Genomic DNA, 25,556 nt, shown 5'->3' with positions numbered 1-25,556 from the left:
AAATTCTTCTAAAGATAGTTAGAAGCTTTGTGTTCTGCTGAAGAAAGAAAGTTATACACATCCAGGAAGGCATAAGTGTGAGTAAATGATGAAAGAATTTGCATTTTTGGGTGAACTATCCCTTTAAGAAACCTTAAGTATAGTGCATAAGTATAGAATATTGGCCCTTTAATACATTAGCGTCCATCGGACAAAAGTCACTCAGAAATGCAAAAGTCTGTTTGATCAAATAAACGTACGTGTTTTCAAATTGATAGTTTATTGTCCCTGACAGGCACTGTAACCTTGTCTCTCTATAGTGCTGATGGACACAGAGGGGGCCTGAGGGGGCATAAGAGGGGCCGGGAAGTGAGGGGCCAGGGTAAGGTCTCTGTCAGGACTCTCTTGTTCTTTTTCAGGAGTTCCTCTCTCTCTCTGCCTCCTTACTCTCCGAAACCGCCCTGTTATCCTAATGACTCTCGAGTGGTCTCGTGTGTACCGTATGCGGTTCGTGTTTGTATGTATTGTGCGTATTTTGTGTATACAAAGTACAGTGAATGTGCTTGTAAGTTTGTGCACACCTCTTCTGTAAATGTGTCCCTTCACCTCTCTTTTTTATATTCTCTTTTTGCAACTCAATCTCAACAACAAGTTTCCTTCCAGGTTTGCTGTAAGCTGCTTTCCAAGCTTCGTCTGCCTGCAATACCAAAAATCAATCACATGCTAAGATTAAAAAGTGCAAACATTTGAGTCGCCCAACATACCTATAACTCTGACTGGTTAACCCCATGTTTAACCTTAATCTTTCTCCTTCTCTCCTTCTCTGTTTTTGAATACACATATATATGCATACATACCCAAGCATACCCTTGTATATGTATGTATATATCTGTTATAATATACTGCCTCTCCAGCTCAGTGTCAACATAGGTACCTCTCTCTTTCTCCCTGACATCCTCCTTGACTCTAACGCTTTGGCCCGTCTCTTTTTCTTTCTGTCTTCCTCCCTTCTTCTTTCTCTCTTTGTATAGGTGTCTATAGTCAGCCTTATAGCTAATGCCCTGGGCTACTCAGATTTGGGCCCCATAAAGTCCCTGAGGACTTTGAGGGCTCTCAGGCCCCTGAGAGCTTTGTCCCGATTTGAGGGCATGAGGGTAAGATGCAGGGCTGCCCTATGCATGCCAGTCACTTTGTGAGAACATGACTGCATGCTGAGAAAACACCATTGTGCAGAAAGCAATACCACAGCTACAGAGGAATAAGCAAACCTATTGGGATTATGGAAATCCAAATTACATTGCATTGGCTAAATCTACTCTTCAAGTGCATGTATTTAAAAAATATACGCATGGAAACGTTTTCAACATTGCGTCATGATGCAGCTGGAATAGTGTGATATGGAATAGCATTTTATTGATTTGCTAGATTTCTGGATAACAAAAAAGAATCCTTTCCCTTTCAATTGACACTGAAACTAATCTTATAGCAACTTTTGGGGAAACTTATGGTTTTAGAATAAAGACAAGATGAAAACATCAGGGGGTATTATGGAAAGCTGCCTCATCACAATCATGTTTTGTTCTGTTTTTTAATTGGGCCAAGATCACAGCCATTCATGCAACAGCATTAGTTGGAAGGCGTGTTTGTGATGTTTCGAGCATCCAAATGCCTCTGAGGTTCACTGTTTCTCTCAAAGTACCTCTGCCATTTGCTCAAGTCTTTCTTAAGCCTGAACCCCAGTTTCCATACTCTGTGTCTCTCGTTCACCCCAATACTTATTCAGCAATTATTGCATCTCACTCCACTGTACTGACCTACTCCAAACAATATTAAATAATGTAGAAAAAGGCAAGTTGCAGCTTTCTTTTTTTGTTTGTTTGATTATCAAGTGGATAAGCTATTTTTCTTGAGTTGCATCACATTTAATGTGGCTAGTTAAGCAAGAACCTTTGCCTTTTTTTAGGATGGTTCAATGGTTTAGATGGCAGTATTTTAGGATTAAATATCAAGAATACAAGCCAGATAACTTGAGCAGATATAGAGACAGCATGGTCAAAAATGTCATCACATTTTCTGTTATTATAGTCAGGAGTTTTTATTTGTCTTCTAAGCAAAAATGAATGACTAATGACTAATACAATGAAAACATCAGCAAGACATTTACAGAACACTTACTAAATAGTTTTTAATTGAACACTGAAAGAATAATCTTTTCTTAAAGCTTTATAAAGCAAACTATGCTATTGTAGCTTGACACTGTGCTTTCACTCAATTAAAATGTCACTGTTCTTTGTACCCACTCAGTTGTTCAAAATCTGGTTTCATCTGCTCTTTCGCATTGCATATCATGTAGAATGCATGTTCTCGGAGATTTAAGCAGAAATCCATGTTCCCCTCTTGGTTCTTTGTCATAGCCATTCTCTGAAATTGCATAACAACTCAATGATAACTCGAGGATATACAGTACTAATTGTACACTGTACTGTATATCCATATTTTTTTTTTTTTTTTGAGCAAGCTCATATGATTATGCTCACCTGATTTAGAGTATGTTCAGGAGAGTAAAAGTCAGTCTATACACAGCTTTTCATTTACACATCACACTTTTCTACACTTTAAAATATTATAGATAAGTAGTGCCTTAAATATAAGTAACATTAATTTATGAAAGACCTCGGAAGCCTGAATTGAACATTGATGACATTGATTTGTGTAAACAAAATTGTACATTTTTGTAATTTCAGGATCATTTATTAATGAGTTAGTAAGATCGTTAACATGGTTAACTATCCATGCAACTGAATATAGTGGGACCATGGCTACTGCTAGGACTCAGGATTGCATGCGCCGTCACTATCTGAGCATCACCAAATCAGACAGTGTGCTTACATCACTGCTTCTGTGTGTCCCATGAGTGAGAGAGGAGGGCAAGAGTCTTCCTCTACAATGTCTCCCTTTACATTTCAACCACTGAGTGGGGATTTTTTCTCTTATTATCTGGGTTCTGGCTTTCGTAACACTTAGCAGCATACTGGTATGGCAGGAGGAAAAAACATGTTAAGCAATTACAGATAAATAATTTTCTTTAAACACAGAAATTATGACAAGTCTTAGGGATTAATGTAGGAAATATAAAGTGGCAATGGTCTACAAATTTAATTCTAGTTTTTCTCTGGATAGTGTTAGGGTTTGCTTTTGCTTGTTTCAAACAACTTGATACACCAATGTCAAGTGCAAAATTGCTACCCATTCAACTATTTTTTTTAAACTTAAAGTACCAATTTTAGCAGGTTTCTGGGTTAATTAGATTTTACATTAGACGCTTTTACAATAATTACTCAGAATTATGAGACAAACATAGGGTTCTACATAACATGTACATACATTTTAGCCAATCATCTGAATGGGCAACAATATGAGACTTGCATATAATGTAGCAAGTAAGTGTCGAGAAACAAACAGAAGCAGAGCATGTGATACCCAGTGTGTAATTCACAAACAGAGAGAAATCAGTGTTCCTACTATCCTTTAATTTCAGCAAAAATATCTCATTTGTATTTCTTGTTATTGTTAAATTATGTTATACTAAACATTTAATATAGAAAGAGTTTTCTTGCAGTTTCTTTATAACCATTGCCACTTTGATGTTCAGTTATCTTTTAAATTTGAAAATTTTTATTTCCACTGGGGGATCAGTATAGTTTCTCACAATCTAGTGATGATGCCATACCAGTTTACATCTTTGTGTTGTCATCTTTATGATATGTTAAGTTACAGTATACAACCCCAATTCCAAAAAAGTTGGAACAGTATGAAAAATGCTAATAAAAACAAAAAGTGATTTGTAAATTATATTCACCCTTTGCTATATTGAAAGCACTACAACTACACATTATATGATGTTTTACCTTGTGAATTTAACAGTTTTTAAAAACAAAATGTACAGTAATTTAAAATCAGATGATTGCAACACTCTCCAAAAAAGTTGAGACAGGGGCAATTTAAGACTAATAACAATTTGACGAGTTGAAATAACAAGGCGATGTAAAACAGATGTTAAACAGGTGAGGCAATTATGTCATAATACTGTATACTGTATAAGGAGCCTCCAAAAACAGCCTAGCCTTCAAGAGCAAGGATTGTTCAAGACTTGTCAATTTACCAACAGATGCTTCAGCAAATAATCCAGCACTTTGAGAACAATGTTACCCAAAGACAAATTGGAAGGGTTTTGGGATTTCACCCTCTACAGTGCACAATATAGTTAAAAGATTCAAGGAATCTGGTCAAATCTCGGTGCGTAAAGGGCAAGACGAAAACCATTTCTGAATGCGTGTGATCTCTGATCCCTCAGACGTCACTGTCTTAAAAAGCGGCATTCATCTGTAATGGATATCATGAACATGGGCTTGGGATAACTTTAGTAAACCTTTGTTAGTCAACACCACTCACTGCTGCATCCACAGATGCAAGTTAAGACTTTACAATGCAAAGCAGAAGCCCTACATCCGCACTGTCCAGAAGCGCTGCCGACTTCTCTGGTCTCGGTGTCATCTTAGATGGAAAGTAGAACAGTGGAACTGTGTTTTTTGGCCTGAAGAGTCCACATTTCAAAAAGTTTTTAAAAACAAAGACATTGTGTTATCTGGGCCAAAGAGGAAAAGGGCCTTCCAAGCTGCTATTAGCATCAGGTCCAAAAGCCAAGTGTCTGTATGGGCCCGGGGTTAAAATTCCACTCTCTAAACTTAACAAACGTGTGTCTTCTGTGCCCAAATGCTTATTAAGTGTTATTAGAAGAAATGGCATGTTTCACAGTGGTAAACGCTCAACAGTCCCAACTTTGGAGCGTGTTGCAATCATCTGATTTGAAATTACTGTACATTTAAAAAAACAACATAAATGAAATTCACAGGGTAAAACATCATATAATGTTTAGTTGTAGTGCTTCCAATATAGCAAAACTTTTTGTTTTATTAGCATTTTTCATACTGTCCCAACTTTTTGGAATTGGGGTTGTATTTGTATATTTATCTCCATGCTCTTGTATAAAAAAAAAAAATTATTGTTTTGAAACCGAATTAGAAACTAAATTGAGTACATCTACTTATTCATGTTGATGATACTATTTTTGTATGTGTACATGCATACATAATTATCTACAAATGGACATACAGTACTGTGCAAAAGTCTTAGGTACATAAGATGCTTCACAAAAACATTTGTCTTAAGATGGTTATTTATATTTTCAGCTTTAGTATATCAATTGGAAATATACATTTTAGATTCCCAAACATTTCTTTTGCAAATAGAATGGAATAAAGTAGAAGAACAGGGAGCCCTGCAACAGATGGCATGGTCCCCACAGAGCCCCCCACTGAATACTGAGTCAGTCTGGGATTACAAGAAGAGACAACTGAGACAGCCGAAATAGATAGAAGAACTGTGGCAAATTCTCCAAGATGCTTGGAACATCCTATCTGCCAACAAACAAGAAAAACTGTGTCCAGGTGTACCTAGGAAAATTGGTGCTGTTTTGAAGGCAAAGGTGGTCACACCAAATATTGATTTAGCTTTTTTTATGTTTACTCGACTTTGTATGACGTTAATTGATAAATGAAAACAATTGATGGCATTATTTTTGAAGACATCCTCACGATGCAACATTTTTCCCAAGTGCCTAAAACTTCTGCATAGTACTGTATGTTTAAAACTATGAAAAGATTACTGTAATTAATCCATAGTCATTTAACCTTCGAAAACAAAACTTCTAGATATTTTTTTCTCTTAAAGATATTCTAATTAATAGGAAAAGTGCCAAAAAGCAAAAATTGAATATAATGACAACATGGGTAGATGTCTTCTTTGGTGTGGATTGGATTGCTTCATAAAGAGTTTGGAGATATGTGTATTAAATGTTTATCATCTAAACATCAGAATAGCTCTATTTTGTTGTTAATATACCAGTCTCTTGTAGTAATAAACTCTAACACCTCTCACTTTGTCTCTCTTTCTCACTCTCTCTCTCTCTCTCTTTCTGTCTCTGTCTTCTATATTCCTCCCTCTCAAAACAATCTCCATTCCCACTCCCCCAATCTGTGTTTTCTTGTAGGTTGTTGTAAACGCTCTGGTGGGTGCCATTCCCTCCATTATGAACGTGCTGTTGGTGTGTTTGATCTTCTGGCTGATCTTCAGTATTATGGGTGTCAACCTGTTTGCTGGAAAGTACTACTACTGCTTCAATGAGACTGCAGAGGAGTATTTTAAATTTGACGTGGTCAACAACAAGACAGAGTGCTATGCACTCATCAATGCAAACCACACAGATGTGCGTTGGAAGAATGTGAAGATTAATTTTGACAATGTGGGTGCAGGTTACCTGGCACTCTTGCAAGTGGTGCGTAATTTTCTTTATCATATTTTTTCTGGAATTTTTCTGTTTGAATACCTAAAACGGGGCTGTATAATTTGGAGCACAGTGATCCTAGTGCTAACTACTTGTTCAGTAAACAACACAAATCTCTATTAATCTTTTCAAATATAAAGAACCCTATAAGAATTTGTCTTAGTAACCTTGTATCCAAGCATACAGCAAGCTTATAGAAGATGGATTTTTGGTACAGTATATACTGTAGCTGTGGACAAATCTGATTTTCTCTCTTTGTCTGACTTAGGCCACATTCAAAGGGTGGATGGACATCATGTATGCAGCTGTGGATTCCAGAAGGGTGTGCCTGTTTTTATAGTTTATCATTGTTTCTTTTTTTTTTAACAATATGTTGCTTTTTTGTATTTGATGATGTGAGTCACTTTTTGCTTACTGCTTTTTGAAGATTGACGACCAGCCTATTTATGAGGACAATATCTACATGTATATATACTTTGTCATCTTCATTATCTTTGGATCCTTCTTCACTCTGAACCTGTTCATTGGTGTCATCATCGACAACTTTAACCAACAGAAGAAAAAGATAAGTGTTTAGACTCTTCTTGTTTCCTTTTCACTTCTATGCCGCTGTCTTCACCTTTTGTTGTTTGTCTATCCATGGTTCTTTTGCACTTTCTCTCTATATTATAATCTACTCCATTCCTTATTTTTGTAAGAACTTAAATTAATGGTATAGTTCACCCAAAAATGACAGTTCACTCATCATTTACCTATTTTCTGTGGAACACAAATTGAGATATTTAGTATAAATGATGACAGAATTTTTCATTTGGGGCAAACTATCCCTAAATTTGGCATTAAAGGTGTACTCAGTAATTTTTTGCTAATTGAAAAAGTTTTACACATTACACATGAAATATGATGAAAATTATGTACACTCAGATTAAATGAAGACTGAAATCATGTCAATAGCTCTATAAAAGCTGTTTAATTTTACAAGGAGCAGATCGTCCCCTCACGGACACTGCCATGTTGACAACACATGACAACCTGTGTCATGCAATTGTCTTAGTTACTTACATGAATAATTACAATAATTATAACATGCTTAATTTATATATCACTTTCAGCCAATACTCAGATATAAAGTACATGTCACCAAAACAAACAAACCAAACAATATAACAACAAACATAATATATTTACTACAGACAACAACACAGCCCAACCAAGTCAACAGTATAGTCCTGAGTGATCATTATGGATCAGCAAGAGTGTGATCTTTGGGTTACGGTTGTAACCTCGGTTCTCTGAAGGACAGGCCTCTTGCGTGGTCATCCATGATGCCCTATGAAATCATGCCTTAAAGGCTATTGGCCAATGCAATGGGAAAGCCCTGCTCCTTCCCTATATAATCCACTGCACTGGCCCAAAATGCCATATGGATACAGCTCTTCCGAGCGGATGAATAATGGTCCCTCTGGTGAGATGTCTCACTCATCTCCCTCAGAGAACCGAGGTTACAACCGTAACCCAAAGATCTCTTTCGGTTGACTCGTTCGACATCTCACTATGGGATATAGATAACGCTCATCTATTCAGTCATCAGAGCAGGCCTACCATCAGGGCACCTGGACTAATTAGGGTCCATCCATCCCTTTTTTTTTTATGACTGTGCCTCCAGCACTGCATGTGTTAAAGCGGAGCTTGTAATATCCAACTTATAGAACCTCATGAATGTGTGTGGTTAAGCCCAATCAGCTGCTGCACAAACATCCTCTATTCGCTCTACTCTAACAAACCATTCAACAGATTCCCTTGAATAAAGCCCAAGAAGCAGCCATTCCCATTATAGAATGGGCTCTCATGCTTCTTGGTAACAACTGTCCCTTCAATGAACAAGCCAACCTAAAGGCCTCCACTATCCAGTGAGAGAGTCTTTGTTTTGATAGTGCCTTACCCCTTACCGGGTTTGCGAAGCACACAAAGAGATTCTCAGATCGTCTAAAGCTCTGTGTCTTTTTCAGATATATTTGCAATGCTCTCACTGGAAATAAGTGATGCAGTTTTTCTTTGTTTGATGAACTAAACGGAGGAGGGTAGAAAGCTTGAATTTTTGTTTCCGTACATGAATAGCCAGGTTTAATCACCTTGGGGACAAACACTGGGTTTGGGTATAAAGTAACCTTGGAGACATTTTGTGTGAACCTGATACAGTTGAAGTCAGAAGTTTGCATACACCTTAGCCAAATACATTTAAACTCAGTTTTTCACAATTCCTGACATTTAATCATAGAAAACATGCCATGTCTTAGGTAAGTTAGGATCACTATTTTATTTTAGAATGTGAAATGTCAGCATAATAGTAGAGAGAATGATTTATTTCAGATTTTATTTCTTTTATCACATTCCCAGTGGGTCAGAAGTTTACACACACTTTGTTAGTATTTGGTAGCATTGCCTTTAAATTGTTTAACTTGGGTCAAATGTTTTGGGTAGCCTTCCACAAGCTTCTGACAATAAGTTGCTGGAATTTTGGCCCATTCCTCCAGACAGAACTGGGGGTAAGGTTTGTAGGCCTCCTTGCTCGCACGCGCTTTTTCAGTTCTGCCATCAAATTTTCTATCAGACTGAGGTCAGGGCTTTGTGATGGCCACTCCAATGCCTTGACTTTGTTGTCCTGTTTTGTGGCTTTGTTGTCCTGTTTTGTGGCAAAATTGTGGCAAAAAGCCATTTTGCCACAATTTTGGAGGTATGCTTGGGGTATTGTCCATTTGGAAGACTCGTTTTCGACTGAGCTTTAACTTCCTGGCTGATGTCTTGAGATGTTGCTTCAATATATCCACATAAGTTTCCTTCCTCATGATGCCATCTATTTTGTGAAGTGTACCAGTCCCTCCAGCAGCAAAACACCCCCACAACATGATGCTGCCACCCCATGCTTCACGGTTGGGATGGTGTTCTTCGGCTTGCAAGCCTCACCCTTTTTCCTGCAAACATAATGATGGTCATTATGGTCAAACAGTTCAATTTTTGTTTCATCAGACCAGAGGAAATTTCTCCAAAAATTAAGATCTTTGTCCCCATGTGCAAACTTGCAAACTGTAGTCTGGCTTTTTTATGGTGATTTTGGAGCAGTGGCTGAGCAGCCTTTCAAGTTATGTCATTATAGGACTCATTTTACTGTGGATATAGATACTTGTCTACCTGTTTCCTCCAGCATCTTCACAAGGTCCTTTGCTGTTGTTCTGGGATTCATTTGCACTTTTCGCACCAAATTATGTTCATCTCTAGGAGACAGAATGCGTCTCCTTCCTGAGCGGTGTGATGGCTGTGTGGCCTCATGGTGTTTATACTTGTGTACTATTGTCTGTACAAATGAACATGGTACCTTCAGGCATTTGGAAATTGCTCCCAAGGATGAACCTTGTGGAGGTCCACAATTCTTTTCTGAGGTCTTGTCTGATTTCTTTTGATTTTCCCATGATGTTAAGCAAAGAGGCACTGAGTTTGAAGGTAAGCCTTAAAATACATCCACAGGTACACCTCCAATTCAGTACACCTCCTATCAGAACCTAATTGTCTAATTGTCTAAAGGCTAGACATAATTTTTTGGAATTTTCCAAGCTGCTTAAAGGCACAGTTAACTTAGTGTATGTAAACTTCTGACCCACTGGAATTGTGATATAGTCAATTAAAAATGAAACAATCTGTCTGTAAACAATTGTTGGAATGATTACTCATGTCATGCACAAAGTAGATGTAGTAAACGACTTGCCAAAACTATAGTTTGCTAACATGAAATCTGTGGAGTGGTTAAAAAATGAGTTTTAATGACTTCAACCTAAGTGTATGTAAACTTCTGACTTCAACTGTACATGCAGGGTTGACTGAAAATGCATGCATTTCTCTCCGACATGCTTCATAGTGGTCAGAGCAGGCAATAAAACTGTCTTATATGAGACAATCTTTATATCTGCTTCCTCCAATGGTTCAAATGGAGATTCCCCTAATGCTTCTAAAACCAAAGATAAATCCCATGATGGCAACATGGGTTTAATGACCGGCAAAAGACGTTACACACTTTTCATAAATCTGCATATGATAGGATGTTTCTGCTGTCTTGTCATTAAGCCATACATGACAAGAAGAAATAGCTGCCAAGTAGACCTTGATAGTAGAGAATGCCTTCCCCTCATCCAGCATCTCGTGAAGAAAAGTTAAAAAAAAAAAAATGTTTGGTACTGAGGAAAGAAATGGCAATATTTGTTTCTCATGACAACATACCTCGATTTTCCTCCACTTCATCTCATACATAGACCTAGTGGAGCCCGCTCTAGCAGTCTGAATAGTAAAAATGCATTCTGGGACAGGTTGAGAGCACTCAGGTTAGACCTCTCATGGGCCAAACCCAGAGATTCCGCACTTTCCTTTGAGGCGAACAGATCTACGGCCGCCTGGCCATATCTGTCCCATATTTGCTGTACTACGTCTGGGTGGAGCCTCCATTCTCCTGGGTGAGGGTTTGCTCTCGACAACAGACCCGCCCCGATATTCAACATGCCTGGGACGTGTGACGCTCTGAGAGATAACAATTGTCTCCTGCTCCATAACAACAATTTTCTCGGCAGGGCATGTAGATGCCTCAGGCTAGTGCTTCCCTACCTGTTTATTTATGCAACTGCTGTTGTGTTGTCTGACCTGATCAACACATGACAGCCTCATATTTGTAGGAGGAAATGTCTGAGGGCCAAGGACACCATGAGGAGCTCCAGACAGTTTATATGCATCAGTCTGACCACCCCCTCCATATTCCATTCACAGGATGTCCCTCCATGAGTGCTCCCCAGCCATAGGAGGATGTGTCAGTGGTGACAACTTTGTGATCTGATATCACGCCCATTGTCACTCCCTCCTTCAGAAGGTTCTTGTCTCGCCAGATACGCAGAGACACTGGGCTGATACACGCTCCCTCGTGCGTAAGATGTCTGGAGGTATTCAGTGTCAGAGAAGTCACCCATCTCTGAAAATCTCTCATGAATAACAGTCCCAGTGGCACTACTGCTATAACAGATGCCATAAGACCAAACAGTGTCAGACACAGGTGAAAAGAGACTATTTTTCCCAAACAAAACTGATCCACACAATTCCACAGACTTATTCTTCTCTGTTTGGACAGAGATGCCTGATAAGCTACAGAGATTAGATTCAACCCCAGGAACACAATCAATTGTGTCAGGGTTAACGAGCTCTTCTTCTGGTTCACCAAGAACCCCAAATCAATCAAATACGCCAATACAGTCATCGTATGCGCTTCTGCCATTTCTCTTGACCTAGCACAAAGTAACCAGTTGTTGAGATAGAATTCTCATGCCTTGTTGTCTTAACAGTATTAGGGCTGCTTCCACACATTTTGTAAAATGCGGGTGCTAGAGAAAGGCCAAACAGAAGAACTCCGAACTCGTTAACCGTGTCTTCAAATGCAAACCTCAGAAATTGTCTGTTGAGGATGGATCTGGATGTGGAAAATTCATCCTTTAGATCGATGGAGGTTAACCAATCTTTCCTCTTTACAAAATGCAGCAGGGACTTGTGTGTCAGCATTCTAAATTAGTATTTCCTCAGGTATTTATTTAAAAATCTGAGGTCTAAAATAGGGCGAATACCTCCCCCCTACTTAGGATTGAGGAAATACAGTCTGAAAAAAAAAAAAACTTCTGTGTCTCCTCTGTCGGTACTACTCAAATTGCCTTTTTGAAGAGAATTTAATTTAATTCCTCTCTCAAAAGTTTTGCCTCTGAACATTTGACTGCTTTATTCCCGAGAAATGTGGGGGTTTTCTCGTGAATTGCAGTCTGTACCCCTTTTATATTGTGTTTAAAACACACTGAGAGTCTGTACACTTTGGCCAGTTGTGCAGATGGGCTGATAAATTATTATCTCGCTCATTCGTGGTGTTAGAGAGACCCCTAGTGGCGATACCTGGGAATACACAGGGGTTTCATCTGTATTTTGGGGATTGCAGATGGATTTTTGTACAAAACGGTTTCTACAGGATCCTTGAGTATAACAAATTTGTGAGGAAAAGAATCGTGTTTCATAGGAAAGATGAAAGAATTGGGGATTATGCATGATGCCACAGGATGATTGTGTGAGAAACACTCTGTTTTATTTGATTTATCAACAAGGTAAATGAGTGTGTGACAGTGCTTTGTGATTTTTTTCTGACCAACCCTGGGGTATGTGGGGGGATTGATGCATAATTCTGTATCTCAGCATTGCTCTCTAGGGGATTTGTGGAGGCAAACTGAGGTAAACATCTGAGCATACTAAACCTCATGCTCATTTCTTTTACCAACCGCAACGGGGGGAGGAGGGGGAGGGCCCACTGCTGCCTGAGAAAAAAACGTTTGTTGCCAGGAAGAAGGTTGTTTTCCGTGATCATGAGGAACCCTTTCCCAAAAGGACGGGTTAGCCCTCCTCTGTCCCTGCCATGAAGTTTTTCCTCTCGCCGGCTCCGCCTGGGTAAAGATAGGATGGCGTGTTACCTGTTGCTGCATCGGCATGGGAGCTCTGCAGGGCACAAACATTCTGAAAGCCTCTTGTTTCCTCCTTTTCACTTTGAACCGTTGTTGCATCAAAAGCAATCAGATCTTTGAGGCAGCTTAAGGGTGACCGTGGATAAACCGAATGCCAATCAAGGATCAAGATGTCCCGCCAAAGACGCTTCCATTGGTGGCATGTGAGACCAGCCCCTCTCCTCCATATCTGCCATGTCAAGCGAGGAGAAGCCATACACCGGGCCTCTAGATGAAATTGGTCTCTTCCAGTACCTCATCAGATCCTTCATGCAGTCCTGGAAAGGTGGGAGTGTCTAATGAGCCACCGGGGTGGTGGGGAAGAGGAACCTCCCATCCAGCCTTGACCGTTTTGTGGCGGGGAGAGCCGTTGGCAAGTCAACACCCAGTCTAATCACTGCCCGTCGGGAAGCATCATGCAGAGTTGTATACCCTGCTGCCGATGGTTGTTCTTCCAACCATGTAAGGTATCCAGTTGAATCCACTTCGGAGACAAACGGATCCTCCTCGATGCCGTCGTCATTGTCCTCTTTCGACAGCCCTCCCAAAGCAGTGATGAAAACAGAATCATCGTCCGGTAGGAACAGCTCGATCTCTATTTCGAAGCCGACCGACTCCCCAAGCTCGACCGATGGAGTAAGCTGATCAGCCCAACTCGGCATAGCTTGCAGTACTCCAGGTGAGAGTTAACTGCACTGTGTGCAGGAAACCAGTGTCCGCAATGCTGCCTTGGCATGCTCCTGGCCCAGACACGCTGTAAATAATGTGTGGATCTCTTGCTGATATAGAAAATCCACACACTCCAGGACAAGTACAATTCTTGTTTTACTTGGCTTGATGTCCCACAGCAAGTGGTAGCTTGTTTTTCAGACAGTTAAATCTAGCCAACAGTTTCCAACACTAGGTGCACTGAAAAAGGGCTCGTAGCAATTGCAGTGAGTGAAGAGATGAAGGATGACATTTTGGGCTAGTGCACTGGATTAAATAGGGAAGGAGCGGGGCTTTCCTGTTGCACTGGCTAATAGCCTTTAAGGCATAATTACATAGGGCTTCATGGATGACCACACAAGAGGCATGAACCATAGTGAGATGTCAAACGAGTCGACAAAAAGAGAACCACCATACAGTCCAAATAGAATGAGTGAAAGTGGAAAGATAAAATGTCCAAACAAGAGGTTCCTGCAGGAGTGATGAAACAAACTGCTAAGACCTGCAGCTCTCACTGTGCGGATCATGGATAAACGCCGCAATATCAACCGCAAAGCGTGAGCACAAGGTGGTGTTCAGTCGGTGTTTAGCAGCCAGAGATCTCGCAAGTCGCGGCAGTCCGGTCACAGTCCAGAGCGCGACAGTACGAGAAAATTCATTTGTATTGAATCCAAGAATGTCCATAATAGGGATGTGTGTAGGATGAGATGGAGAAAAACATAGATGAAAAGTAACAAAACAGAAAATAAACAAATGTTTCTATGTGAAGCGGCAGCACTGAGCAAACAAACTTCCAGTATCCAGGACGATTGGTGTCAGTATAGAGTCCAAAACTACAAGTACTACTGGGACTAATAACTTACTGAATGCTCCTTTAATGTACTATAATACAGTGTTTCTATTTGGAAATCATGTGAGCATATATGAATTATCAGGTTGTAACCAGTCCTTTTTTGTCCCTATACTTTGGAGGTCAGGATATCTTCATGACAGAAGAACAGAAAAAGTACTACAATGCTATGAAGAAGCTGGGCTCAAAGAAGCCCCAGAAACCCATTCCTAGACCACTGGTAAGCATACAGATAAGGCTTTAGGCCATGCCACCACCTTGTATTTAATATTTTTGTAAAGTCAATGCCTTTTGAGAGTCTCTTCTTCTAATCATTACTCTTTCTTCCTCTGGATTCCTTCCTCTTCTCCTTTTCTTACAGAACAATATCCAGGGGATGGTATTTGACTTTGTCACACAGCAGGCCTTTGACATTTCTATTATGATACTCATCTGTCTTAACATGGTAACCATGATGGTAGAAACAGATGACCAGTCAGAAGAGACAGAGAACATCCTGTACTGGGTCAACTTCATATTCATTGTAGCCTTCACTGGCGAGTTTGTCCTGAAACTCTTTGCTCTGCGACACTACTATTTCACCAATGGCTGGAACATCTTTGACTGTGTTGTCGTCATTCTGTCCATTGTGGGTGAGTGCTGTGTTTAAATGGGATTTCATTAATAGACTGGTATCTGTAATGGGTTCTTAAAGGTGTAGTTCAAACAAAATTAATAATTTTGTCATTTTTACTCACTCTGATGTTGTTTTAAACCCGTATGAATTTCTTTTTTTTTTTGTGGAACACCAAAGGCAAATGTTAGGGACTGACAGCCTCAGTCACCATTAGGAATGGGAATTTAAAGGAGTTTAAAGATTCTGGTTTAGATTCCTCTAAACGATTGTCCAAAACATTGTCAAGTAAACAACCAGTCAGTAACTGCACTTCCTCGACTGAAGTGTTTTTGATTCGCTAAAAAGAGCTGGCTTATAAGAATCATTTGTTTGGGAACCACACTACACTGGTCACGCTGTGTGTTTCGTGCTTTAGATACAACAGAGGCAGCGCTGCCACTAATTAGCGCTGCAGGAAACACTGTAAGAGTATTTTAGTACAGTGTTCATTCTGCATCGGCGGAAAAATGCACGTTCAAGAACTGTTAATGGAACCGAAAGTCTTGAAAATCATACAGTTCTGGCATAAAAAAAAAAAAAAAAAAAAAGGTTTAACCAGTTCACTTTTATTGCATTTTAATTATCCATACATTGAAAGTAAAAGGAGACTGAGATTGAACATTCTGCCTAACATCTGCTTTTGTGTTCCACGGAAGAAAGAATCTCATACAGTTTTAGATGTACAAAAAGATTTGTTTAAATTTTTTTTTGGTGTGAACGATCTCTTGAAGGTAGTTAAAGGTGAAGTGTGTAATTTCTGCGCGACTAATGGCACCAAAAGGAATTAGAAAAATAAATTAGGTTTTCAAACAACCTTTGCCAACACCCCTCAGAGACTCATCACGCCCTTTCACACTCTCTGATTCCCTATAAACAAATAGGCAATACTAAATAAAAGGTGATACATTTTTAACATTGTAATAAACAAGACCACTGTAACATAAACACATCGGACAGTAAGCATTGCAGAGGAATCGGCTCGTCCGAGGAAGATCTAGCACAAGAGGCAGGATAGTTCTTGGTAACTAGTAAGTGTAACAATACATATTCCGAGTATCTTATAAATTTATCCGAAGTTTGACAGGAATGAGTTAACTTGTGTGGCAATACCAGAGTGTAGCTTACCTGTCGAGAAGCAACACGGCAAAAATTGAACCCCCAAAGTTCCACCTTGTAAATGTTCACTCTGGTTTTACACCATTCTTTGTCTTTTAGCAAGTCTTTGAATTTGGTGAAGCTAATTTTCGTTTCCTCTATAACACATCTGCCATGGACATTCATATTCTCCCAGTTGTACAGTTTACTACAAGTGAACACGCCCCAAACTCATGCTATAGGTTTAGATAGAAAGGGATGGGTGGAGCTGAGCGGGCTGCTCAAAATATAATCATCAATGTTTTGATAGTGCCTGGGAGGCTCAGTGTTTACACTTTTGGGGGAGATAAACCCATGAATGGCTTACTATAGTTGACAATGAACAATAAACTGGGAAATTAGAATGTATTTTGACATCAAAAAAGTCACACACTTCACATTTAAATAAATAATTTATTGTAATTTCTGGGCCAGAATGCATGCTGAACAAGACTGTTCCTAAGATTGACATTTTTGGCCTGTGGAAAATATAGTAGTCTGTGTTTGTCTTCACTTTGTTTTTCAGGTATGTTCTTGGCAGACTTGATTGAGAAGTACTTTGTGTCACCTACCTTGTTCAGGGTAATCCGTCTCGCTCGAATTGGCCGCATTCTGCGTCTCATCAAAGGAGCCAAAGGCATCCGGACATTGCTGTTTGCGTTGATGATGTCACTTCCTGCTCTGTTCAACATTGGCCTGCTGCTTTTCCTAGTCATGTTCATCTTCTCTATCTTTGGCATGTCTAACTTTGCCTATGTGAAGCGAGAAGTGGGAATTGATGACATGTACAACTTTGAAACCTTCGGCAACAGCATGATCTGTCTCTTTATGATCACCACATCAGCTGGGTGGGATGGTCTCTTAGCCCCTATCCTGAACTATCCACCTGACTGCAACCCTGACAAAGAGAACCCAGGAACCACAGTTAAGGGCGACTGTGGCAATCCCTCAGTAGGAATCTTCTTCTTTGTGATGTACATCATTGTGTCCTTCCTGATTGTGGTGAACATGTACATCGCCATTATCCTGGAAAACTTCAGCGTTGCCACTGAGGAGAGTGCCGATCCACTGTGCGAAGATGACTTTGAGTCATTCTATGAAATCTGGGAGAAGTTTGACCCAGATGCTTCGCAGTTCATCACCTTTGCCAAGCTGCCAGACTTTGCCGATACGTTAGAACATCCTCTCCGTGTGCCAAAGCCGAACATCATCGAACTGATCGCCATGGACCTGCCCATGGTGAGTGGCGACCGCATTCACTGCTTGGACATACTGTTTGCCTTTACCAAGCGTGTGCTCGGTGACAGTGGTGACCTGGACATGATGCGGCAGCAGATGGAAGAGCGCTTTGTGGCAGCAAATCCCTCCAAAGTGTCATACGAGCCCATCACCACCACACTGCGGCGTAAGCAGGAAGAGGTGTCGGTGGTTGTGATCCAGAGAGCATACCGTGCCCACCTGGCCCGCAGAGGCTTCATCTGCAAACGTAGGCCAGCAAACAACAAACTTGAGAACGGAGGGGCCAATCAGGAGAAGGAGGGCACACCCTCCACTGCATCCCTGCCATCTTACGATAGTGTAACCAAGCCCGAGAAAGAGAAGCAAGACGACAACAACGAAGGAAAGGGCCGTAAGGAGAAAGGCCGAAACCAAAAAGACGTCAGGGAATCCAAGTGTTAAAACTGCTGCGGTAACGCTCATGGACAGTATTAACGATCATGACAATATAATAACAAAAACTGTCATTTCAAGCCAATGGAAACTCTGAATCAAACTATACAGATGTACAGATAAATTTCATTTAAGGGAAAAAACAAAGTTGAAGTAATGCAACAAAAAAAAAAAAATGTTTACAAACGTCACAGGTGTATTGATGCAAAGAAAAGCGTTGGTGTTCCTCAAAGCTTGAAGACTCTTCAAAGTTAAACCAAACATAATCAGCTTCCTTTGTGATACTGTTGCATCAAGACTTGATTTAAATCATAATCAAATATGAATTTAAAAAGACTGATACTTGATCACGTGTATTTTAGAGGGCTATTATTGCGCTTCAGTATGGAACTCTTCACCAAGCAGGAATGTGAAAATCCAAGGGAAAACTAGGATCCACAGAGTGATGCTCACCCTCCATCCTTAGTATCCCATGCTTACGAACTGCAGCAGCAAATTTTCCATACAGAAAATAAACAATGCTATTCATGAAAGAATCAGCTTCCCAAAACAGATGGTGAAGGAGTCTGCACCGTTTCATTTTGTAAACATGTGTAAGAACTCAAAATTGTTGTGAGAATGCGCAGGATAGAGATGATTGCGAACAAAACTTAGAGTCTGGCTGATTCCGACGGTCTCTTTGCGTTTGTCAGTGTCGAATATATTTTACACAGTCTTAACATTATTTGAGGGGCAAAAAAGGAGAAACGGGAGAAAAAAATTTATTAACATTAAACATTTTGCCCATGTCACTCTCAGTAACTGTGTCATGATAACTTTGTTATACCTGCATCAAAAGGCTTTTTCTACATGGGCTTTCACACTGATAGGACCGGGGGCAATAACCAGGGGCCCCCAATACACATCTCCAAATGAATAATAAATTATTGTGCTTGTTCAATGCATAGAAATGACTTGCATGATGGCATGTTTTGATCAGAAATTTTGCATGAGTAATCATAGTCCACAAAACACTAATACAGACCACCAGAGTGGCTTGACAATGTTTTAGGCTGTCAACTGGCTAAATTTACTACCAGAAATTGAATAGAATTTGATACTGACGAAAACCGAATTGGCCTAAGATGCTAAATTACAACATCTCCTCTACTTACCATTATAAAGTGTGCATTATAAAATAGACTTTGAATTTGGGATTGGCTTCAGATGGCGCAAAATGCTGTGACTAATCAGTGGCTTACTTTGACACAAATACGAGCATTGTGGTACATTATTAGAAACAGGATAAAAGGGAAATCCCTTTTTTTTTTTTTGCTGCTCAGGAGATGAATGGGAAATTTCTGGAAATTTGCGTGTGTATGGAAATGGAAGGTAAATGATACAAAAATTAACACTGTAATTCTTAAAGCTTTCATTATTTTATTTGTATGCAGCAATATTGCTTACCTCACCTACAGCACTCCCCGCACTGCGGGTCATTTAGTAGGTGGTTCCAGGGAGGGCTGGGAGGCAGTGGGGAAGGTTTGGGCATTATTATTATGGGGTGTAGCAAGTTGGTTGGTATTTCTGAGATGAGCTATAATGTTTCTGAGAAAGTGGCAGTTTTTCTTTTCAAAACATAGAACTATGATCTTGTTTTTATTTTCTTTCTTTTTTCATGTAATTACTTTTTAGTTTTGCAGTGTGTCTGTAATGTGTCAAATCTTGTCCCAGATTGTCCCTTGGGAATTAACTGGACTTTTTTATCTGTGTATGAAGCCATCACATCTTCAGCAATGGTTTGATTGTAGCCAGGGCAAGGACATATGTCAACAGAGACAAATGGACAGTCACAGCTGGGAGAAGCCAAAGATGTTTGTGTTATCATTTGGTGAGTGCAATTTGTGTCTGGAAGTTTCTGGAATGTCTCCTGTTTAATGCTTTCAGACAGATTGATGATGCATGTTAAGTTTCCCCATTATTCTCAGGATACAACACAGATGTATCATTGTGACTCTGATGTCATCAATAAGGGCCTTCGTGTTAGGTCCAGAGAATGTTTGTAATACGGGACGGGGCAACGGTAGGAGTGCTCCCACCACATTGAACTCTCATGTAGAGAGAAGAGTAGGGCTATCTGACACCTAGCAACTTACATATGTGCAAAGTTGAACATCTAACAGTCAAACTACAGAGGTTTCAAACTGTAATAGAAGTAATCAAAGCACTGTTGTTGGAAGGGATGAGATTAGATGTGAGAAATTTGGGTAGAGAATATTGCTCGTTGTCACCACTGTTCTAAGGAACTTTGTTTTTCAATGTACAGTAAATCAACCCCTGGTCAGCCTTATTTCTCATCGGTAAACCACCACACTTATGCCAAATAACCATTAGACACTGGTCCCACAGTAGCTAACTGTGAGCTGGGCAATTCTCACATCAGAGCTCCTACATTTTCAGTTTTTTTATTGATGTCAATGGTTTACCCTTACCCTTCATCGGGTGTTGATGGTCCAGTTGCTGCATGCGAAGGTGTTGATCTGAACCAAAAGAAAAAACTCTCCTCAGCAAAGTTCAAACCATTCTCATTTATGCAGCCATGCAGGCTAGACTGTATAAAAATAATAATAATAAAAAAATAATAATAAAAAAAATAGGACAAAATTAACAAAGGACAGAACATACATTCATTTAAAAACAAAATGAATGAAAAATAAATTTAAAAAAATATATTGTACAGTATAGGCTATGTTGTAAGCGGCACAAAATGCTGAAAAGTTAAGAATTAACTTTTTAACAGACTATAAATAATGTAATATATAATTTTATTTTAACGGCATGCATAGTTTTTTGTAAATACAGAAATACATAAAAAAAAAAAACTACTGCTATTAATCTAATACTGAAAATAATTATAACCTTAATAGAATGGCTTCACTCATTGCCCTGGTCTCACTTGGTAGACTGTGACATATTTGTTAGGTGTAGATTTTTTGAGACACTTTTCACATTAAAGAGGGGAATCCAATATATGTTAAAAGCAAAAAGTATATAAAAATCTATACATAAATCAAGGCATATATAGAGCTATATGACATATGTATCTATGTATACATGTATATGTACATATGTTTATATATATGCACACATATACATATGTATATATGATTTGAGAGCACTGTCCTCCTCCGCATTGACCTCTGCTTGGAGTGGAGGGGATGCACTACTGGCTGTCATTTGCTTACATTCTTATTTCTTTCGTGCAATACGTTCGGTGAACGACTAAAACTCTGGCCTGGCCCGCACAGTGTGTGCTTGCGAGAAAGCATGCATGTCTGTGTGGTTGTGTTTGAGTGGGTGAATGTGCGCGTGTGTGCGGGACCAGTTTTCAATGCACGGTATGTACTGGCTGCTCGCTATGGCTTATGTCGTCTGTTTTTGGGAGGGGAATGCACTACCAGCAATTCATTTACACCTTGTGTGAATATAATGTCTTACCATCTCAAACCCCTTTCAACAAACATGGACTCACACACATAAATGCACCAGATGCACCATGTTCTTCCCCCATAAACCCTGTTTTCATCCTCTGGCATCATCGCAAAACGGCATGATCTTTCAATCCCAGTCTGAGAGAGTGAGTGTGTGTGCGCGTATGGGTGGGGGGTTGTAACAGTTTGGTCACTTTAAATGTGTGTGATACAGCTTGACTTAAGCTTAGCTTGTTCTTCATCTCTTAGGTACACAGCAATGCAATTTGCAGTCTTATGTTTGGTTAGGCTTTCTATTCTGCTTTTCTTGTCTTTGTTTGTTGTTTAAGGTGCCTTTTGCTGCCAATTTTGTTTGTTGAAAATGCAGATGATGTTGCATAATATTCTCCTAAACAAGTGGAGCTTGTTTCAAATGAGCACTGGGAGAAAGAACTGAACTAAAGAATGTCTGTGACATCTATTAAAGCAAAATAAATAAAAAATAAGATTTACAAAAAAAAAATATAAAAACAGAAAAAAGAAAACAAAAAAAGAAAGCTTAACTGGCATCAGCCTGACTTCATCATCAGAGATTGTCCAATAGCATGGGGTGGGAAACTGGAGTGCTATGGTCACTCAATGAAATCTCTTAAAGGTTGAGTATGTAGGGAGAAACAGTTTGCCTTCTGTGCTCAGCTTCTGTTAATTTTCAGCCACTTCTTTTATTTTTCTATAAATAATGATTTCTGTCTATCCTTTTGTAGCATGACTGAGATGCTATTTCCTTCATTTGCTGACAATAATTAAAGTGTTTTTGGTTCATAATGTTGTTCTTGTCTCTTGCCACTGATGTTGGGGAGGAGAGGGTGTGTTGCACAACCACTTGACTTAGTGAGAATCAGTGAAAGATTGTCTTCATATGAGCACGAAACCTTTTTCCAAACAATAAAGCAGCCTTCCAGTTACTCCCGAGTGCTTGTGCTTTCTTTTGTATTGGATATGGAACAATAGGAATGCAGTTAATGGGGGAGGTGAAAGAGCATTCAGTGTGTGTAGGAAAAAAAATCGGGGTAAATGAAGAAAAGAAATAGAAATAAAGGGTAAGTATTGTGACAACGTGATGAGAAAACTGAAAGCCAGCTAATCACTGTAACAAACTAAAAAAATATATGGTTTCAGACATTACAGGACCAATATCACACGATTCACAAATATGAGTTCTGTTGTACAGATGTACATAGCACCCCGTGTTGCACTTAATCACAGCTGGGCTGATTTTGAGAAAACAACACAAATTTGTGTGTGATGTTGCTTCTTTATAATACAAAAATGTACCAGTTAGTTTGTACATTTCTTCTCCACCAGAGAAGATAGTACCACAAGAAGCCAAAGTATTAAGGTCCAACCAGGCCCGGTACTAGAAGGCGATCTTTGGTGGCACACTTGTATATTTAGGGGGTGGCAACGTTGATCTTTTCACCGTCAGTCCGTAGGGCAGAGTGCCCTTAATCATTTTGCTGTCAATCAAGGTGTGGGCATCAGACGTTTATGGCGGGGGGGGCTCAAGACAAATCTGGAGGCAAATCCCCCCTAGCCCCACTAAGACCCAGCCATTAGATCAACTCCACTCTCTGCACTGCTCTCAGTAGGTTTTGAACTAGTGGCAACACTGGAGGCCTGTACCATGAAGGTCACTGAACGAACTCAGGGTTTCAGGTTGACAAATTCAAACCAGTCCAAACAGGCTTAATTGGTACCATGACACAGCTCATCAACTTTCTCTGTCAAATCTAGTGATGGGTCATTCATGAACGATTCGTTCATTTTTGAACGAATCTTTTATGTGACTCAGAAGAACGAGTAGTCTCAGAGAGTGATTGGTTCATTTTGAGTTGGCCGGGCATGCGCATTGTTCAACCTCCGTTCGTTTGTTACGTGAAAACCGCATAGGCGCTGTACAGGAAACAGAAATTATTAGTTCACCTTTCAACTCTTTTGGTCCGAGTCGTTCGTTCTTTTGTCACGTGACAGCCGTATACACTGTGCGCTTTTGTGACAAAAGAACGAAGGACTCGGGACAAGAAGATTTCAGAGGTGAACTAATCTTTCTGTTTCTCATAATTTGTCCTTGGCTGCATTATATTTTTCCTTATTAAAGACGTGTTGGGGGGATTTGGCTATTGATAATTTTACAATATAATTTAATTCTGCTCTAATGAACGAAATGACTTGAATAAAGATTCGTTCATTTTAAGATTACGCACTTATGCACTCATTTGTCATGAGTGACGTTTGCAGCGCACAACCAATCGTGTGAGAGAATGCGATTCACTTCTCGCGAGAGACTCAGCGGGATTTACCTCTCTGCTGAAAGCTGATGATTATAAAAATAAGAATTTAAATTCATTCTGCACAAGATATTGTTTTAAAAATATAAAAAAATTGAAATGCATTTACACTGCTCAAAAGTCCTGCATATGAAATCATGAAGACTTAAAACGTATGATTTACACATTACAAGGGATATCTGTAAAATTATGAAGCAATTAAAGACATTTACACAACAAGAAGAAACAGTGGCTGTTAAGAGAGCTCAAGAGGACTGCTGCAAACAAATTCTTAATGTGATAAAAATATATAAAACAGCTACCAGCTGTATCGATGTGTAAGTTTCATATAGGCCCACAACAAGACCACAGTCTTATTACTTAAGCTTAAATTTATTTAAAATATAAAAGCTTTTATATTTATTTGAATTGAAAACTTTATATATCATTCAAAACTATTACACACACACACACACACACACACACACACACACACATATATATATATATATATATATATATATATATATGCTACTATTGATAACAAAACAAATAGAGACCATAAAGACGAATATTCTCCCTAAGTTTATATTCCTTTTTAAAAATCAACCAGTTAGTACATCAGGAAGTGTTTTTAGACAATGGAATAAACTATTTTGTAAATATATATGGGGAAATAGGAAACCTTGAATCAGTCTTAAAATTCTTAAGTTGTCAAAAAGGCTTGGAGGACTAGAATTCCCAAATGCAATAAATTACTATAAAGCTGCCCAAATTCAACCTATATTGATTTGGATGAATGAAGAAGAGGAAGATGGAAATTTATCAAATGGGGAAACCTATTAGTTTATCCCTTTTGCTACCCAAACAAAGCAACAAATTTAAATCAATAGATAATATTTGTATTACTTTTAGAGTTTGGTTAGAAAAAAATACAGATTGTAAAATTAAGAAAGATATAGTTAATTTACAAGAAATTGGTAAAGATCATGATTTCATGCCAAATAGATTAGATAATACGTTTAAGTTTTGGGCAGATAGAGGTTTGAAAAGATATCACCAACTGTTCACTGATAAGGGAATGGATATATTTTCAAACCTATAGCAAAAAGCATGAGCTTTAAAATTCAGTTTTCTTTTTTTATTATTATTATTATTTAAGGTAAGAAGATATTTATTAACATAAGTTAAAGTAAAATAAATAAAAAAGGAAATGCATCCATTAATAAATTATATAATTGATACATACAATACAAATAATCCAATAAAAATATTTTAAAGAGTGCACTTGAAAGGGATATAAAGGACACTCTGAATACAATTATATGTAGGTGGGAGGATGAATTAAAAATGAAAATTAGTCAGCAAGACTGGGAAGAAATATCACATAATACATTCCATATTACTCAATCAAGTGTTTGGAGGGAATATGCTTGGAAGATACAAATGAGATTTTTTTATAACACCTATTATTCAAAGTAAATACAATAGCATGGTAAAAGGGGTTTGTTGGAGAAATTGTGGAGAAAAAAAGTCTCATTACAGTCAAATTCTATATGAGTGCTCTAAATTGACAACTTATTGGAATGAAGTTATTAGACAGGTTAATTTACTATTTGACTGCACAATAGAAATACATCCAGAAAAAACTTATTTTGTGTAAAATGCCATTGTCCTTAAGAAATAAAACTGAACAAAATATATTTAGGGTAATCAAAATAGCAGCTTTGAAACAGATTACAAAAATTTAGCTTAAACCAAAACCCCCACAATTTCAAAGATGGAGAGAAACGATTGCAGAAATATACCAAATGGAGAAA

General features: G+C 38.9%; 1 protein-coding gene across 1 annotated transcript in view; it reads left to right on the top strand.

The window, feature by feature from the left end:
- The window catches only part of scn8ab (sodium channel, voltage gated, type VIII, alpha subunit b), a 99,933-nt gene extending 77,559 nt beyond the window's left edge, over window positions 1–22,374 (top strand). Inside the window, exons 21-27 of the mRNA XM_051711323.1 lie at window positions 1,011–1,133; window positions 6,089–6,373; window positions 6,651–6,704; window positions 6,810–6,947; window positions 14,616–14,720; window positions 14,862–15,132; window positions 16,816–22,374. Of these exons, the coding sequence (XP_051567283.1) occupies window positions 1,011–1,133; window positions 6,089–6,373; window positions 6,651–6,704; window positions 6,810–6,947; window positions 14,616–14,720; window positions 14,862–15,132; window positions 16,816–17,969 (2,130 nt within the window). The 3' untranslated portion in view covers window positions 17,970–22,374. The remainder of the gene's footprint in view (window positions 1–1,010; window positions 1,134–6,088; window positions 6,374–6,650; window positions 6,705–6,809; window positions 6,948–14,615; window positions 14,721–14,861; window positions 15,133–16,815) is intronic.
- The last annotated feature ends 3,182 nt before the right edge of the window (window positions 22,375–25,556 follow it).

This window comes from Myxocyprinus asiaticus, chromosome 12, assembly GCF_019703515.2.
Source record: "Myxocyprinus asiaticus isolate MX2 ecotype Aquarium Trade chromosome 12, UBuf_Myxa_2, whole genome shotgun sequence".
NCBI classification, from domain to species: Eukaryota; Metazoa; Chordata; class Actinopteri; order Cypriniformes; family Catostomidae; genus Myxocyprinus; species Myxocyprinus asiaticus.
This window is presented reverse-complemented; position numbering and strand designations above follow the sequence as displayed.